This window comes from Zonotrichia albicollis, chromosome 10, assembly GCF_047830755.1.
Source record: "Zonotrichia albicollis isolate bZonAlb1 chromosome 10, bZonAlb1.hap1, whole genome shotgun sequence".
In the NCBI taxonomy this organism is placed as follows: Eukaryota; Metazoa; Chordata; class Aves; order Passeriformes; family Passerellidae; genus Zonotrichia; species Zonotrichia albicollis.
In genome coordinates this window covers 7,151,732-7,170,102 of record NC_133828.1, presented here as the reverse complement: position 1 = coordinate 7,170,102, position 18,371 = coordinate 7,151,732, and the positions used below count along the sequence as shown (strand labels likewise).

The window sequence follows — 18,371 nt, the reverse complement described above, 5'->3', positions numbered from 1 at the left end:
ACAGTTGACAGAAAACACTGCACAGAAACTGATCTGTCAGCTTTGTTGTTTGGTGAATCATAATATGTTGTATATTTTGACTTTCTTTTTGTTTGAAATATCTCTGTGAAGGTTTAAAAAAACACATCATTTTTCTCAATTTGTATTTTGAAACACACAGGTAGCATTTCATAGAAGAGTTTGAAAGTTGCTGGGTTTTTTGTTTTTTTTTTACTTCCCACTGAATGCTTTTAGAGAAAGGAGCAACATATAGGTAACATGTAAATTTATTTTGGAGACTAAACTATTTTGGCTTAAAGCTGACAAATAGTTGGAGATAAGTTCTTTCACCTTTTGAGGGCTAAATTCTTTCACATTTAAAAGCCAAAATCAGGTGTTTTACTGAACAGAATGTACATATGGGCTTGGAGTGTGGGAAATGTTGAGAACTGTGAAAAGTAAACATTTTTAATTGTCATTTTGCAGCCACCTCCCTTCTCTGCCACTCATGAGGTTGTGTCCCTTCCTTAGCACATATGAGTCCAGTGCTACAATGTGCAGAGTTTGTGTTTATAACACAATTGCACATGATATTTAATTCCTGAATAAGTTTTTTCTGCAATTTTTTTGTAGAGGGCTGAAGAATTGTAGACTCTGGAGCCCTGTAGTGCACTTCAATGGCAGTGGTCAGGATGTCCCAGTCATATCAAAGATTTGGCAGGCTGCATTTTGGAAACATAATTTCTAGAATCTCTATACTATAACATGTACTGTCTTCTTCATACTGACACTTTTTCTGCCTGTCATGCACTATGGGCCCTTTCTTTTTCAAGAAATTAATTGAATTTTAACTAGAGGGTGAGCATGATTCTCTCATCCCAGGCTCTTTGTATTCCAGTGCCAGGATTTCTTTCTCTTGTGTGTTGGTTGATGCAGGTAATTGACTTTTATGCTGTTTCTTCAAAAGTCTGTGACAAAATATTTCATAAACAAATAAATAAGCTGTCTGCAAGAGCTTAGCATATTAAACCATCTTCAGTGCTTTTACAATAGGTCTAAAAGTCAGAACCTGGAGACCAAATACAATTCTCTAAAGACAATGTCCTCTGCTGCTCTGATCTTCTTGGCATGTGGCCCCTGGTTGCTGCATTTGGTTTGTGGTAATGGTTGAGAACTTTAGAAAACACATGGAAAATCCTCTCTTCTTCTGCCTAAATTCTACTCCAGAGCCCTAGGAAATGCAGGTGGCCACTGTGGCATTCCCATAAGCTCTGCTTGGATTTTAAAGCATACTTTCATTTTGTAAGGACAAAATAAGCTCCAGGGCTGTTATTTGAATATCTGATATATCCTTGAGTTTGCTGTTCATAACATCTTTGTGAATGTAATATGAACAGAATTTTTTGAAATTAAAATGTGCCTTCTGTTTGTATGTTCTCCACAGCTGCAAACAAAGACAAAACACATTTTAATTATTATAACTATGCATATATATGCACATTCTTTTATATATATATATATATATATATATATATATATATATATATATATGTAGGTGTACCTACAGTAATTTATTTTTCTTTTTCAGGTGTATGCTAAGAGTTCTGGATTCCTTTGGGACTGAGCCAGAGTTTAACCATGCCCATTATGCCCAGTCTAAAGGCCACAAGACACCATGGGGAAAGTGGAACCTCAATCCACAGCAGTTTTATACAATGTTCCGTAAGTACCTCTGTTCTTATGAATAATTTAGAGATTTAAAAAGGAGTGCTGTCATTGAGAAGATTTTTTTTCCTTATGAAAGACAAATTCACAGTTTACTAAAATGCAGCTGCTAAATGGAAAGATTTGTGGCAGTGTCTGTAGATATGCAAAAGCTCTGTTGTGCTTCCATAAAGCAACGAGAAAACAAAAATATTAAGCTAATATAAACTTAGGTAGATATCTTTATGCCCTGGTACCTTTGGAAAGTGGTGTTTGGCTTTTCCCTCAAGTATCATGGAGTTTGTTTTTGTTACTTCTGCTTTCTCTAATATTACTATAAAGCAATAGATCTTTGAGGAACTTGCTAGGTTATATTTTTATAAACTCCTGAATTTCATTATGTTTACCTGAAGTTTGGACCTATGTTAGCTGCAGTGTTGTATTTCTGATTTTGTTCTTCAACAGCTCAGCAGCACCAGCCCTTCACTGTTTCTTTGTGTTCAGAATTTTAAAATGACCACTCAGCAAAATTTTTTTGTCACTACTTTTTTATGGCTTTGTAAAAAAATTTACCTAGCTTGTTTTCATATTGTGAGTATTTATCCTCAGCTAAACTGACTAGCATTTATTTGCCAGCAGTATATTAAACTATTGTAAAATAAGTAGTAGATTTCAGCACTGCTGTAGATTTTGAAGCATCAACAAATATCTTTTGAAGTGACCCCAGCCAAACCTAAAAAAGAAACAAAACAGACACAAAAAAGGGTGGAAATTCTCTATAAATTGGGTCAGATTAAATTATTTGTGACCTGATCTATACCTAATCTTTGGCTTTATAGCTGTAGGTTCCAGAATCAAGGGATCTGTCTCTTATATAGCAGTAATTCAGGTGTGTTGTCTCTGAAAGGTGCAGGGCAGGGGAGGCTCAGGGCAGAGCCCTTTGCTGTGTTGTGTGCAGGGGCTGCTCAGCCCAAACCTGTAAGGAAACCTTTCATGGTGAAATGTAAGGAAACCTGTAAGGAAACATTTCATGGTGACCAGCCCACCCCCAGAGTTTGGTGCTGCTCCCTGTCTGACATTAAGACCAGGGAGGGCTCTGTTCTCTCTCATCAGCTTTCATCATCAATCTTTGAAACTTTCCTGCTTTTCACAGCAGAATTATACATGCTGCTGTCGGGTTGACACGCTTTTGATTTCAGTTGCCCTGTGAAATTCTTGAGAGAGGCATATTTTGTCTGTCAACATTTGCTGCGCAAGTTTTTCCAGAGAAATATAAGTGAAGGTTGTTCAAGAGATAAAAGGCTGCATTCACAGTTGTTGGGAAGCAAGTAACAAAACGTGGTGGTGAAATGTGACTTGAAAGTGGTTGCAGAGTTTGTGCCTGGGTATTAGTAAGCAGAGCTTGTTTTGTATCCACATTTGCTAATATTTATCAGTTTATGTCCTGAATGGAAAAGGGACTCAATTGTGCTTTGTTTAAGTTGTCCAGCTGTTGGGAAATTCAGATGTGTTCAAGATAGCACCAAGGGGGATGATGCACTCAGTGAGCACTGGTGGTACAGCTGTGTGTGCACTGCTCAGTCCCTCTCCATGAAATGCAGAAGAAAATAAATCTTCTCTCTAGAGATCTCTGTTGTGGCAGTACAGACTGCCACTGGTACAGTCTCCTGTGCAAAGAAAATTGCTTCATAATGAATTTTCCAAAGAGTATGGCTATATTGGAATTTTAATAAATAACCATTTCCAATTTTTCCTGCTGGAAATGACTGCAGGTTTTCCTCTGCAGGAAAAGGGGTAAATAGACTGCAGGCAAACTAATTCTGAAGCATGAGTGATTTCAGTGCTCTGGATTATTCTAGGATTTATTTTTCTTATGGTTCTTTTTTTTTTCTTTTTACTAGGTGCAGAAGAGTCAATATGGTTTGTGATATTTAAAGTTTATATTTGTTGTTCTCTGCTGCAGAGATAGCACCATCTTTATGGGGTTGTGATTAAAAGTGCATGTTATGCATCAGTAAGGATTTTATGGCAGATTGGAGCCCTGGACAGCTTCCCAAGATCCCCAGACTCTATTATGTTTTGAGAACTCTGATTATAAGGGCAGAAAATTATCCTGAGCAACAAGCAAGCCATATTCAAACCTGTGGCATATTACCAAGTGCCTGACTGTTCTCTGAGTTTCCCAGAAGCATGAGAGCTTTTCCCCCTTTTTATGTTTGCCATGTTTTTAATTCAAATACCTTCATGCAAAATAACAGCCTTGGTACTTCTAAAAGTGCGTGATCTTGCTTAAAAATCCATCTGAGTGCTGCTTCCTGTCCGTGATGTTTGAGGCACTAAATTCCACCAGTTCTAAGTGCTAACTTTAACAAAGGTTTATTTTTCTTTTGAGTGTATACTGCCTTGCCTCTCCTTTGAATGCAGTCTCTCATCCAAAAATATGAAAGGATGGAAAAATGCCCCTTTTCAGACATATTTGAAATGTGCTGTTTTCTATGTAAAATTCTAAAAAGTCCTTGGGTCTAAGTGGGTGCCTGGCTGTTGCTGAGGCATTTTTTGTGAAAAAGAGTAATTGTCATTTGAAAGACTAAATGTAATGGCAGAGGGACGTGTACGCTGTGTATGGTTTCTCTGTTCTCCTGCATTATCCACTTGGCTAATTTTCAGGAACAAAAATGCAAAACCTCATAATTGCAATACAATTTTTTTAATAACTCTAGTAGAGGTTTAGCATTGCACGTATCAAAAATGCCTGGGGTGTTGTCTTTGGATTTAGGAGTTTTTTGTCTTGTTTTGGGTTCTTAAGCTTTTCAAAATGTGATTAATTGTCAGCTTGTGTGCCAGAATTTAACAGGAGGCCTAGAGAGGAGATCATGCTGTTTATTGCAGCCTTTTTCTATGTGCACTTGTGAGGCTATGGCACTTTTTAGAGGCAAAAAAAACCCCATGTGTTGGAATAGTTTTTATATAGTAGGGATGGATTTCCACCTGAAGCATTGAGTGTTGGAGTCCATCACTGAAATTAAACACCCAGTCTACAGAAAAATCCAATCCCAAACAACAAAACTCCTTACTTTTAGTGAGCCTAAATATCTGTGTCTTTATAGAGGGTGGAACAGTGACCAACACTGCTGGAAAAAAAGGGCTAAAAATAATATTAAATACTATGAATAAATTGCATAGCCTTTGCACACAGTCTTTTTTTTTTTTTTTTGCCTGGATTGGATTGAAAGCATTATTGCTGACTTCACTTGCCACATTTAAATATTTTATGGTCACTATGTCTGGGTGAATTAGGCAATGCAATTTGTATTCTGATTTGCATAGTGTGACTTGGTAGGCCAGTAATTAGCATGGGTGCATAATACCCAGAGAGTTGGGTGGTTGGTGTTGGTAATTCCAGTGTAGGAGGTGAACCCAAGAAATTGGCCAAAATTTATTTATGCCATTGGAGCAGCATCCATTTTTGCTTGCATCTTTGCTAACAAGCATAAATCCAGGGGGTTTTCAAACTGTTGGTATTGTATCTCTGAGATTTGTCAAGCTGAATTTCCTCTGTTTCTTTTATTTCTAATAATGAAATAAAGCTTAGCACACAGACAAAAAAGATCATTACCATTGGACTCAGTCCAGCTGCAGAGTTTTATTATCAGAAACAAGACAGAAAATAGCTGCTTACTCCAGTAGGCATATGGAGCAGGATGTAAAATTAATAAAAACTATTTTGGATAATAAAGCAAGCAAATGTGTCTTTCAGTACTAATAAGAAGGAGGTGATCAATTGCATAGTATGTTCCTTATAGCTTCTTTTCTGACAACATTCACTTTAATGTAGCATTAACCAATATTTTCAAAGGTGCTGAATCTGCTCTGTTTCTTACAGCTCACACTCCAGATAACAGCTTCCTTGGATTTGTGGTAGAGCAGCACCTGAATTCCAGTGACATTAAACACATTAATGACATCAAAAGGCAGAATCAATCTCTCGTTTATGGCAAAGTAGATAATTTCTGGAAGGTGAGTTTTTTTATACTCATATGCTTGAGTAAATTTATGTTTATCAATAAAATAAAGCATAATTTGAAATTTGAAAGTGTCCCATCTGTCTAAACACATTAAGTTCTTTTTCTGGAAACAAATGTATTTAAATAATTAAATTGAACATTTTGAAGTCTTTCTGTTAGAGAAACTTCTGTCTAGATTGATGTGGATCCTTTGCTATTTCTGTACACCTTTCTGGTAGAACAAAAAATATAGTCTTAATGTCACAATAATTTTAGAAAATGCAGAAGGCTGGTAAACATAGTGGAAAATTTAAGGTGTGAACTTTCATTAATCATAAGCAAACCTATCTTTCAGTTACTTCTGTTCTTATATCTTCAACAAAAAATGTGCTGCATTTTGAGATGGAATGCCTGTTTTATGAAAGGCTCTAAAATTGTGCAGTCTTATGTTTATCTCCCTGTAATTATATCAGTTTTGTTTCTTTAGTATTGCCATTATTGTATTTTCTCTCATCTGCAGATGAGAGCAACAGAACAACACCAAGATTTGGTGATGTTTTCACTAAATTAAAGTATATTGTTTTTTTAAGTGATAGTGGTATCTTTTTTTCACCCAATATCCTTTTCTGGGGCTCCTTCTTGCAGGCTGACACACCTGGGAGTGTGTCCCATGCAGATTTCAAAGAGATTACTTACTAGTAACTGGATTTCTTCCAAGTTACCTCCAGCTCTGTGTGCCCAAATACTCTGCATGCCCATATCCTCCATGTGCCTTCCCTCCTGCCTAAAAAGACCTCTTTTTAAGCCTCTTGTCAACTGAAAAAGGAACTTATCAGTGCCATACATAGGGCAAACAATGTGACAGGGGGAGACCACCTGGGTCTCACATTGTCATTCCTTTTCTCTTTATTGGCGTGAGAATGTTGGGCTTGCACAGTTTTTCAAACCACAGAAGGAACATTTATTCTGATGACTCAGATTATACAGAATAAATTCTCTAAAGATGATAGGTGCAAGTAAATGGTCCATCTGTGACACAAAACAAAACCAAAACTTTGTAAAAACAGTGGAATGTTTGCAGTGGTAGCAGAACAGGCAGAGCTGGATGCTTCTTGGCTACTGTGCTGAGAGAATATTTAGTAAATACATGAAAGTATTTATTTATTCTGTTTGGATGATGATATAGAAGGGCTTAGTGTGCCCTTGTGTGCAGTCTCTCCTCTCTGCAGAGTGCTGGAGCAGAGCTGGAATCCTTTCTTCAAGTTTTTTCAAGCTTAGGCTCTTGTCCTTTTACATGTGACTCTGCTTACACTTTTATTTGTGACTGATCTCATTATCAGACTCTTAAGAGCAGCAGCATACAATAATCATCTAAACCTGACCTAATTTGCAGTGCACATTAGCAGGAGGACCTGTTGAATACTAGTTGGATTTAAGGAAGAAAACAGCTCTTTAGTCACCAGGGTGTTTCTCACTGACATATTTATCTTTCTCAGTTTATTCAGTTTGTATGGATTCAGAAATATGTATGGATAGTTTATATGCCCAGAGGGGAGATTTGTGATTAGTCTCAGATTCTGTATGACACACAGGATATTCATGGACTGATTAAGATAAAAACATGGCTTTTTGGGAAAGAATATCCAGTCTTGATTTTTAAATAGCACACAATGGAAAGGCCACAGTTTCCTCTGGTGAAGTCCTCCAACAATTGCTTTCTCCCTTAAGATTTTGCACTATTTCTGGTACAGATTTCCATATGGTTCCTTCCAGTCTTAGTAGCAATTATAAACTTCCTCAGCTGGCCTGATGATGCTTCTGTTCTGTTGCCCTGTAGGAATATAGGCTGAGGTCAGTGTAACCCACAGACATCTCCTGAAAAGCCTGTGTATGCTGAGTCCCTGAGAGCTTTGTGCTTTCTAATCCTTAAGAGTTTTCACATGCCTGTTTTCTCTGACCCTTCTCAAGATTATTCACATTCCTCTTGAAAAGTGAACGTTTGCAAAGGGCACATGGGCCATACCAGCATCAAATCCAAAAGGAAATACTGTCTCATTTTTAGACAGGTCCCCTTTTCACCATTAGGAACTCTCAGCCAAGAGCTTTGTATCATTTTTCAAAGTGCTGCTTTTCAAGTCACTGCTGTATTTTATCAGTATTTCCTATCTTGTTTTTTGCAAGATGTTTGATTTCGTATCTGGCCATGTTAAAATGTGTACTGTGTGCTGGTAGCATCGAGCAGATTAAAACTGTAACTTGCACATTGTAACTGCAGTCATGCCCATATGCACTGACATATAAAGTGTAAATCACTGCAGATAGACTTTGAATCAGTTGCAGTGTGGGATTTCTTATCTGGAGTGATAAAATCCAATTCTTGTGATCAAGAGAAAGCCTGAACTAATCTTGTGTCTGTGTAATTTGCTTATTTCACGTTTCTTTCATTTTCCCTGTTCAGTGCTCTTTTCATCTGCCACCATGGCTTGTATGGAACCAGGCTAATCTATTTATCCTGCTCCTGTGCTTTCTACTCAACATGGCCAATTAATGAGGAGTGTAATCTGCACAGAGTACATGTGGCACTGCTGGGGCTGATCATTCATTAGAGGAGCACAGTGGGGAGGGGAGAGCGTTCCTGTCCCCAGACTTTGGTGCTTTTGGGGAATAGCAGTGACAAATCAATTGTTTATTCTAAACCAAGCAGGCTGAAGTGGGACTGAAGTGTGCACAGGACCTCTTCTCCCTGGGGCTGTATAAACCACCATGGCTCTACATAGCCATGGATATGGGGTTTTTCTGTGCCTGAGCCCAGTGACATCCATCCCATCCTACAGTGGCCAAGTCTGGGTGCACCTCCGGAGGTCAGGAAGGATGTGTGGTGCAGAGGGTGTAAGATAAATCTGCTTTATTTCTGTCTATAATAACTAAGTATTTCCCTCTTAATAACTAAATCCATCCTAGGTGGGTTGAGGATAACAAACAGCAGGCCCTAAAGATATTTTTGCCACATTTCTAAAGGTTATCTTTAGTGGTAAGCTATGAAAGGCAACATTTGCCAAGGTTTGGGAAAGTGTTTGTTGGGATAAAAGGTTTGGGATTTTGTTTGGAGTTTTTGACACTACTAAGGCGTAAAGAGAGTTCTATCTATGCCAAAGTGGGGGAAAAAGAGGAATTTAAAAAATGTGTGTGAAACCCATAATGCTCTCCATTATCAAAATTTACTTTAATTACAGGACCTTTCAATTAAAAGAGAATGTTTGAAGCCTTTCATGTTGCCTTAGCTCTTGTTTCTAAGGCTTTGTTCTTCTTCCTGCAACTTACTGTTATACTCTTCCATTAATTTGACCCTTTATCCTAGAGGAAAGGAAGAGTCAAGATTCATTTTGCAGTATTTGCTATTTCTTCTTTTTTTGTGGGTTGCTGTGAGAAAAGTCAGAAGGTTGCATTTACCAGAAAATAGGCATCAATGCATAACATAAGTATATGATGGCTGCTTTAGTATTTTGTCTGTTGGAGTAAATATTGAAAATATTTGTATATTTAGAGGCAAAATAATGTGGGAGTTTCTTACTAATGCTACTTGAAAAGCATTCTCCTTAAATATATACTGCCTGCATAGCAACTTTAGAAGAGCTGCATTGGAAATGGCTACCTTGAGCCTGTTCTCAATGGGAAAGCACATCACTGAGGCTGTTCACACGAATGTTCATTTGTAGCTCCAGGAAACGTGATTAAATGTAATTTTCCCATCATATACCCTCTTGCACGAAGCAGGAGGAAAATCCCTTCCTTCTGGTTGGCTTTTGTACTTCATGTTTAGCGTTGTACTTTGAATAAATATTTTATTTCAACTTTTAAACTAAAAGAAAAATAAGTAAAGGGACAGAAATTCCTTCTCACAGACTTTCTTGTGCCATTCTGTGTTGTGTTCCCCCAAATGTGCAGCAGTACTGGGGGCTTATCAATTGGTGAAAACTTACCCCAGAGCCTGCCACCAGCAGCACTGTCCTGCCTTATGCCACAAATCTATAAATTGGAATGAGCCGGACACTTTAGCTTAGCAGCATTTCTGAAATTCATCATTTCCTTCTGGAAGCTGGATGGATCAGAAACAAGTCAGTCAAAACAAATGAGCGCAGTAAATAAGCATGCACCTTTAAAGGCTTATTCTTTAATACTTATTATGAAAATTAGAGTTTATTATGAATGAAGAAAAAAAACCCTTTTTTTCATGGATATTTACCTACCAGTGATCAGCTTCTCGCTTTGCGGAACTTTTCAGCTGCAAAGTGAATTACTGAGTCTTACAGTACTGATTAACACAATCACCTACTGTTGTTTGGTTAGCACAAAACCCACACAACCTTTTCTTCCCCTGGTCCCACTTTCTATTTTCATCTGTACCCCTTCACTTTTCTCCTTCAGCACTTACAGTGAACAAGGATGTCTGGTTGGTTCTGGAAATTTCCATTTCAAGGACAGGAAATCGCTGCTTAGGTGTTGGTCTGCATTGCATGACAATGAAATTGTGAAATCTTGGGAAAACCTCAGTGTTTAAAAAACCCCAAACTTTCATGGATGAAAAAGATGAGGATAGAGAAGTGGATATGGTTCTTTAAGCTCTGCCAGAAATCCTAAACCTTTACTGAGATGTTTTATTCATTCTTTGTGCAGAATTTATATATGTGCTAATGTGTGTTTTATTCAGAGATATATGGTGCCTAAAAAAGAAGCTATAAATGGACATTCAGGAAGAGCAAGAGCATGGCAAAGTTATATAATACTTCCCTTGCAAATTCTCTCTCTCTCTCTTTCCAGCTCTGCTAATTCAGTGTATTTCCTGAATCTGTTTCTCTGTTGATAAACTGTCTATTCACAAATTGTTGAGATCTCAGTAAGAGGTGATTTCAGTGTTTGTTTGATCAGGAACCTATACAAACTTTGTTTTGCCTCTGCAGCTTTCTCTGTCATGGACTCCCTCAAATCTCTGACCTGTTGCAGGAGAAATTGTTAACTTGGGCATTTTTCTAAACCTGTCCTCTATGAGCTTTGGATTTCTTTGTATAGGACATTTTGAATAGTCAGTCACTATCCACATTCTTTATGCCAGCTATACATTTGTAAACCTCCCTCATATTCTGACAAGTTGTCTTTTTCTAACTGAAGAATTGTTAAAGAATTTCTTGCAGATTTCAGGTTGTAGCAGTGGAAACTGTCCTGTGTCTTGGATCCTTCTTACCCCTCTCAGAACACTGTCCAGTGAGAGAATGGACCAGAAATGCATTGGTGTGTGAAGAGGGAGAGAGAATAGTTCAATAATATTCTCTTTATTTCTAAATTTCTTTCTAAAAAAATTCCTATCATTTACTTGGTTGGTGAGTGGACTGACTGCTACTGAACAAAGGACTGATTTTTTCATGGGCTATAAAATGTGTTCGTAAAATGCAAAGTCTTTATTCTTGACACTGGTTAGCTCAGTGATGTTTTTCCACACTTGAAGTGAGGACTGGTTTTCAACATTTCTGTCACTTCAATAGAATTACCAAAAAGGTTTTAATTCTGTGAGAAGTCTAAGCAGCAGTAGGGGAACATGTTGGAAAATACTTTCAACTTGAGCACATAATATATGATCCCCATATTCACAGTTAATGCTTAGTTTTGTACCACACAGTGCTCAGTACAAATGCCAGAGATTAATGTGGCCTTGTGTTAACTCCCTGTGTCTGAGATTAATAAGTCTTGTGCCAGCTAATGCCTCCTTGTTTACTTGTGTTAGTGATTAATATGTACTGGCTGATATCTTAATTTTGAGAACAAGGATTGTGTGTTTGAGAAAAGAAGTGTGTGTTTGAGAAAAGAAGGATAAGAGAAGTACATTATGACTTGATGACATATTTGAGATACTCTCAAGGAGAAAAAATTCATCAAAAGAGCAGAACCATACCCAGACAAGTCCATGGCAATAATTAGCGCATGTGAATGTATTCAGAAAATGTTATAAATATACATTAATTTCAGGAATATAACCTGGCCTCTTAAGTTATTGAGCATGCATGCTTTGGGAGAGCTCCTCATGCATCCAGTGCTGCAAATAAAGTAGTTTTGGAGACAGTTGAATTTATCAGATGATCTCTTTTCTAGTCTCTCTGTCCCTTTGACTACTGAGGGGGCCTTTTTCAAAAGCTTTCTAACCCCAGGTGTTCAATATTTGTGATGTTTTAATCCAACATTTTGAAGTTAGTTTGAATTTTGTTAGTGTGAATTAATTACAGCGTACATTTGTCACTTCTCTGTTCTCTTTCACATGATGGCTGTTCATTCATAAGAGTGATTCCCAATCTCTCCCCAAGAGATTTAATTCCTTTAAGAACTTCAAAAAATTCCTACAAGCCGATTGGCTTCTTTAGAAAATGCTACCAGTTTGGTGAGAGAGGATTTCCTTGGGCAGGAAGAATTGTCATTGTCATTTTGAGGGGTTTGTGTGGTTACATAGTTAACTCTTTATTTAAATTTCAGATTACTTGGTCAGTGTAGAATTCATACTTACTAGTCATGAATCACTGAATCTTCTCCACATCATTTATGAATTTGGGGCAAATCAAGATTTATAAATTTGAAAGTTTCATCTTTGACTGTGAGGAGACTTAATCTACTCTTTGTGATTTACCACTGTAAAACACTGTATGCATTTGAATCTCTTAATATTCCCCAGCCTTTGTGCACTCTTCTAGCTCCCTGGTAGACAGGATTTTCATTATTCAGGCATGTCTTGAGAAGTCTTTGAGAGGGTGACAGTTCCTGAGCAGAGATTATGTTTGTGTCACAATCTTGATTGTCATACATTGCATGTACACTGCATTTTGGCTCACTTTTGACTTGACACTTCTACAGATAAGCACTCAGATGATGGGACTTCTCTTCAGTATGCATTTAGGATATACACAAAGATGTATCCAGTACTTGCTTTTCTGAATTACATTTGTCAAGCTTTATAAAACCATTGCCTTCTGAATTTTTCAATGCAAGGAAGTGAGGCTGGATACATGGGCTGTTTTACATATGTTTTGCAGTCTGAACTTTCAAGCCATAAATCAAGCTCTGAATCAAGCTCTTCTGTAATGCAGTTGGCCTCTAGTGATGCTTAATTTCATTCAGTGCTGAATTTTTGGTCTTCTGTGAGGGCACCCAAATGGTCCAAAATTGCAAAATGCTGTCATTACCTTGGACTGGCAAACTGTTGGTAAAGGAGAGTTGTTAATTACCACCAGGTACTACACTGAGAAAACTAAAAGCAGAGTTTAGTTCTTGATGAACTGTGTTTCCACCACATATTTTTATAGCTTATATATTTAAATTATTCACCCACCAAACTTAAAATTTTACCTCTTCATACTTTGTCTTCTTGTCAACATTGTCCTGGGGAAAGACTTATCAAGCAGTTGTCACTTGATTTCTTTGATGAGAAAGGCCTTATCAAGATGCTTTTAAAAGTAGGTGGAAATGATTGATGAACAGTAATAGCAGTTCTGCAGTCAGTGATCAACAAAAAGTACTTTTCTGAATGGCATGTTTATTTTAGCTGCTGAAAAATTGTTTCAGAAAAGGTTTGTGTAGCTGTTACTCACTGTTAAATTTCCATTTTGATTATGTGGAGAATTTATTTGCCTTTTTATAAATGTGATTATCTTCCATCCTCTAAGTCTGGGTTTGTAGTGTGGACAGCAGGGTGAGCAGTGCAGGCTGACACAAACTGCAGACAGTGTCAGGTTGGCATTAGTCCCCAGCTGCTCATGGTCTTGTCTCTTTGAATCCATCATGGAGAAAGTAAAGTTCAAGTGGTTTAAGATAAAAGAATAATTATATCTGCTCCCAAGTGAGCAACTCAGGAAGCAGATAAATAGTTGAAGGAATGTTAGTATTTTGTTTTCAGTCACATTTCTTTCTTTATTTACATGTAGCCTTTCTATTTATAAATGCTATTTTTGCACTCTCATTTTCTAATTCTCTCTTTTTAATGTCTAGAATTTGATTGTGTCCTGATCATTTTTCTGAGGTGGCTTCCTAGAATATATACTTTTATGATCCAAAATAACCTTTGTCTGCAAGGAATATGGAAATTCAGAATTACTTAATTGCAAAAGGAGACAAATATTAGTGAGCTTTAGGTAAAGTATAATGTGTTAATAGTACTTTTATGGTACTTTGTAGATGGTTATGAAAGCAGTTGGTTTTGATTCAAAGTAAGGAAATAAAAGGGTGAGATTTTGGTTAGATAAATTATCCATTTATTTGGATAACAAATGGGGTTTTTTTTGTGGTTTTAGACTCTGAATTGGGAAAGAAGTCAGTTATATGCCTAAGTACTATTCCCAGTGAAGTCTGTGCATGGTTAATGTCATTTTACAATAACTAAGTATTCCATAAAAGGTTTGTAAAATTGTCATTCCAATCTTGAAAAGAAGCGCAATTTTAGGTAATCTTGGTTTTGTTCTTTCTAACTGCTTTTTGCTCAGTTTGGTTTTTGGGTTTTTTTTGAGTTAGAGTGCATTTATGTCACCAGGGTTTGTGTCATGAGCCAGTGAAATCTGAGGCAAGTGCCTTGGTGTTGCTACAGGTGGATCATGTCAGACCTGCTGCTTCCTTGCCTTCTCTTCCATTGGGAACCCTGAGCACTCCAAAGTTCTGGAAGTATTAAAAGCCAGGCAGGCAGGATTAAGGTATCCTCTGGAAACAAGACCAGACACTCCTTTCATATGTCTCACGCTCATTTCCAAAGAAAAAGTTCTAAATGGATTTTCTCTTGACGAAGTGTACGAGTTTCTCACAGTTTCTAATTATGGTATTTGAGCAATTATGTCAGGAATATCTCTTACAGAGTAATTCAAATTTGAAGTAGAAAATAGAACAAGCTTTTAGGTTTTTTTTTAATAAATTGTGTTAATTAATAACAAGAGCAGGCACATTGAAGAAGAAAGCATCTTTGTCTTTATCTGTTGGCTGGTTTATGTAACACTTAGCCCAGGACAGTGTCTGGCAGAGGTGCCAAAGGGGCACTCAGGGGTGCCTCAGCCCATCCTGCCCACCACAAGCAGGGTGAAGGCAGAAACCATTGTCACACACAATAAACACACTCTGCAGCCATGAATTCAGCAAGGAAGCTCAAGAAGCAGCACTCACCCACCTGGGTGTGACACCTGCTCCTCCAGGGCTGGAAAAGACAGGATTTTCACCAGGCTGCTGGTCCTTTGAGTGAACTTCAGTAAAATTGTTGGCCAGCTTTCACACCAGGCTGTGCAGGAACCGTGCACAGAATTTACATGACAAAAATAGTGAAAGTAGAATTTGTAAAAACTCACTTGCTGCCAAGAAGTAGAGCAACTTGTTGCCTGATTTTAGAGCTATTACGAAGACTATGTGCAAATATTGAGGGAAAGTCTTCTGATCTGTGTTGCAGACTGCATGTAAATACAGTCTTCAGCTAATTGCCTTGGGATGCCAGTAGTCCTTAAAACTTAAAAAACATATGGCATTGAAAATTAAAGTAATTCTTGTGTGCAAACTAGGATGGTATACTATTTTTTCTTAATTTTTTTTAAATGCAATATTAAAGCTGTTGCTCTTCTCTGGGTCTTTTCCAAAATGCCTTTAAAGCTTCAGGTAGGCAGAACATTTGTAGGTCTCTCATGGAACTCAGATGCTGGGTATTTAAATAAAGGGATGTGTTCAATTATTCAGTTGGCAAGGCTGCATCTTACTAAGGTGACACATTCAGCCTTTTCTTCACAAAGAAGAAAATAACTTGCATCTCTGACCAAAACAGTGAAAATTTGATATTTCAAAATGGGTTTTTTACTATTTTTAGGCCAAGTATTTTTTCAGCATGCTGAGATTGCAGCTGTCTGGTGGCATCCTGGTTTTTATCCAATTACAAATTAAGAGTGCCTTGATATTAATTTTTTTATACCTCGACTGTGAGTGAAAATGCTGCAGTTTTCTTCCAGTTTAGTAGAAAACCAAACTAATAATGTAGTGCAAGATCAGACATTGCGGAAATCAAATAGGGATGAGTGAACTTCTTTCCCTGGCTTTTCTGGTACAGGAGATAAAAAACCAGCTCTGATTAAATATTGCTGCTTCAAATTCATAACAATTTTTATTTTTTCCTTGCCCTTACAGGATAAGAAGGCTTACCTGGATGTCATCCACACCTATATGGAGGTCCATGGAACAGTTCATGGCACAAGCACCATGTACATTCCTGGCTATGTGAAGAACCATGGAATACTCAGTGGGAGGGATTTGCAGTTTCTGCTGAGGGAAACCAAAGTAAGTTTGTCAAGCAGGAGTGGTGGCAAAAAATATCTCCAAGCAGAGGGTGTCTGAAGTGCGTGCATTTCACCTCCTATGAATAAGATCCTAATTTAAAAGCACTGGAAAAAAATTATCATGTGTAGAGGAGCTTAAGTTGTGTTCTGTGTGCCAAGAATACATTTTTCATCATGTCTCTGTTTGGTGGATTGACAGCTCATATTAGAAAATTGGGATGACAAGCTACAGTCCCATTTAACAACCAGCTTGAGAACCAGGGATAAATGCATTTTTCATTTTCTTGAATGTGATATTCAGCTCAAGGAGATTATCAGCTGAGACTGTGCTGTGTTTGCCATGCCTGGGGTCAAGGTTAGGTAACACCCAAAAGCTGCACAGCCTGCTGTGCCCTGCCAGTGACTCCAGCCCAGAGCAGCCCTGCTCTCCCAGGGAGAAAAGCAGAGCTGCAGCCCTTCATTTGCCACTCCTGTCCTTCCTCTGCCTCAGCTGGGCACAGAGAGGGAGCACAGGAGCGTGGCTTCTTGTGCTCCGCCTTGCCTGTGCCTCCAGAACTCAAGATGAGGGATGGGATATACATGGAAATAAATTTTGTCCCCACAGTTTTGTCAGGATTCTCTGTCCTTCCCATACTCTTGGTGGCACCTTGCAGCATTCAAACACTTCAGTACATTACATTTAAATAGAACGTTTGACTTAAAGTTGGTGAAAGAAGGAGTTTGTGTGTTTAAAATTAGCAAAATCTGCGGAAGTGCACCACTGTTGATATTTTCTTGCAGTGCACTTCTACAGAAAAATAAATCTCTTTTAAAAAAAAGAAAAGGAAAAAGCAAGCACCTCTTAGGCTTCCCACACAACTGCAGAGATCTCCTTTTTGAAGTACTTGGGAAAATTATGGTAATTTGACATCTCTGTGTGACAGCTGTTGGTAAATTATGAGTTTTTAAGTGCAAACACTGTGTGTATGTGCTTGATGCCTGCAGATACACATAATGTTAATATTAAAAAGTCAACATTTGCTTTCGTCACAGATAATCTGAGATTACACAGCTTTTGCCTGTGTGGAGTATGAAATCCCTGTGTTAATCATAATGTGGGAAGAATATTGACCTTGTAATAACCCCCAAGCATGAACAGTGACTACCTCCTAAAAAACGTGTTCTATTCACTGAAATAGTAAAATAAGCAAATTTAGTAGAATTACTGAAGTCCCTATACAAGTGACAGTTATAATAATAGTTATGTTTTACTAAGCCTTTCTCTAATTTTTTATCATCCGTCTTGCATGTATCACATTAAAAAGCTTGATTTTCAGTATTAACTAGATGTCTCATCTAGTTCTTATTGGTTATATTTGCTGTGCTCTAAGATGCAGTGTAAAGACACATTTACTTTAGGACAAATTCAAGCTGATACCTATGTGTTGCACGGTTTAGTTGTATGGATTTTGTGACACAGGAGGGAGCAGACTACTTCCAGTCAGATTTTGAGCAGTAATTGCACTTTCAGATAGAAGAGACTGATAGAAGAGTGTTGGGATTATGAAGTGCTCCTGAGATAGTAAATTGCTTATTTTTCACCAAAAGTATCTGGTGAAAAGCATGGATCTGTGCTGTACTGTTGTCAGAGTCCTAGAGCATTTTCGATTTTAATGATTTTTATTCTGTTGTTGTGCATTGGTTATGGTTGGTTTTTTCCTTCATAACATTGGGGAAAATAATTTTCAGACTTTGCTGCATTTCTTAGTAGATGGCACTAAGAAAATCATTGATATATTTCAGAACCCTGTATCAGGAAGTCAGGGTTTTAAAAATTACATTTGCAAGCAGTATTTTTATATGACTCTTCTGAACTTTTGTTAGCAGGTTTGCAAATGACAAAAGCTGTTTTCCTTTTAAGGAAATTATTTATTTAGGATTCAGCCAGGCTAACAAAACTTTGCCCTGATGATAAGCTGTTAATAGTCCATCTGCTGCTCCTAATACATAAGTATTGTCATGGAAATGAGAGTGAAATGTATTTCTAATTTTGCAACGAAATGAAATTAAATATGGCTTATTGCATCATGCATTTTGCTTATTATTCCTGTCTAATACAGTTTCAATGTATCTAATTGAACAGAAAAATAGGAGTATGCTGGGATTGAAAGTGGAAACTGAGATCTCCCATGTGATTTTTTGGACATTTCAGTTGGAGGGCGATTGGGATGGGTGGGGTTTTGTTTTGATTTGTTTTTTTTGCTGGCTGTTGCTTTGTATCTCATAGGTACTCTGCTGTTCTGCCTCAGCATATGGTTACCTGTCAGTGTTGATCAACAGACACACTTGCTCCAAGTGCTCTTGCTGCCTGCATATTCAC

The 18,371-nt window shown here is 37.6% G+C and overlaps 1 protein-coding gene across 7 annotated transcripts in view; it reads left to right on the top strand.

Moving 5' to 3' along the window:
• Positions 1-18,371, top strand: part of MGAT5 (alpha-1,6-mannosylglycoprotein 6-beta-N-acetylglucosaminyltransferase) — a 111,901-nt gene that overhangs the window by 73,688 nt on the left and 19,842 nt on the right. For all 7 annotated transcript variants that reach the window (XM_074547924.1, XM_074547921.1, XM_074547923.1 and 4 more), the window contains 3 exons: positions 1,568-1,701; positions 5,567-5,700; positions 15,864-16,013. In XM_074547924.1, the coding sequence (XP_074404025.1) occupies positions 1,568-1,701; positions 5,567-5,700; positions 15,864-16,013 (418 nt within the window). The remainder of the gene's footprint in view (positions 1-1,567; positions 1,702-5,566; positions 5,701-15,863; positions 16,014-18,371) is intronic.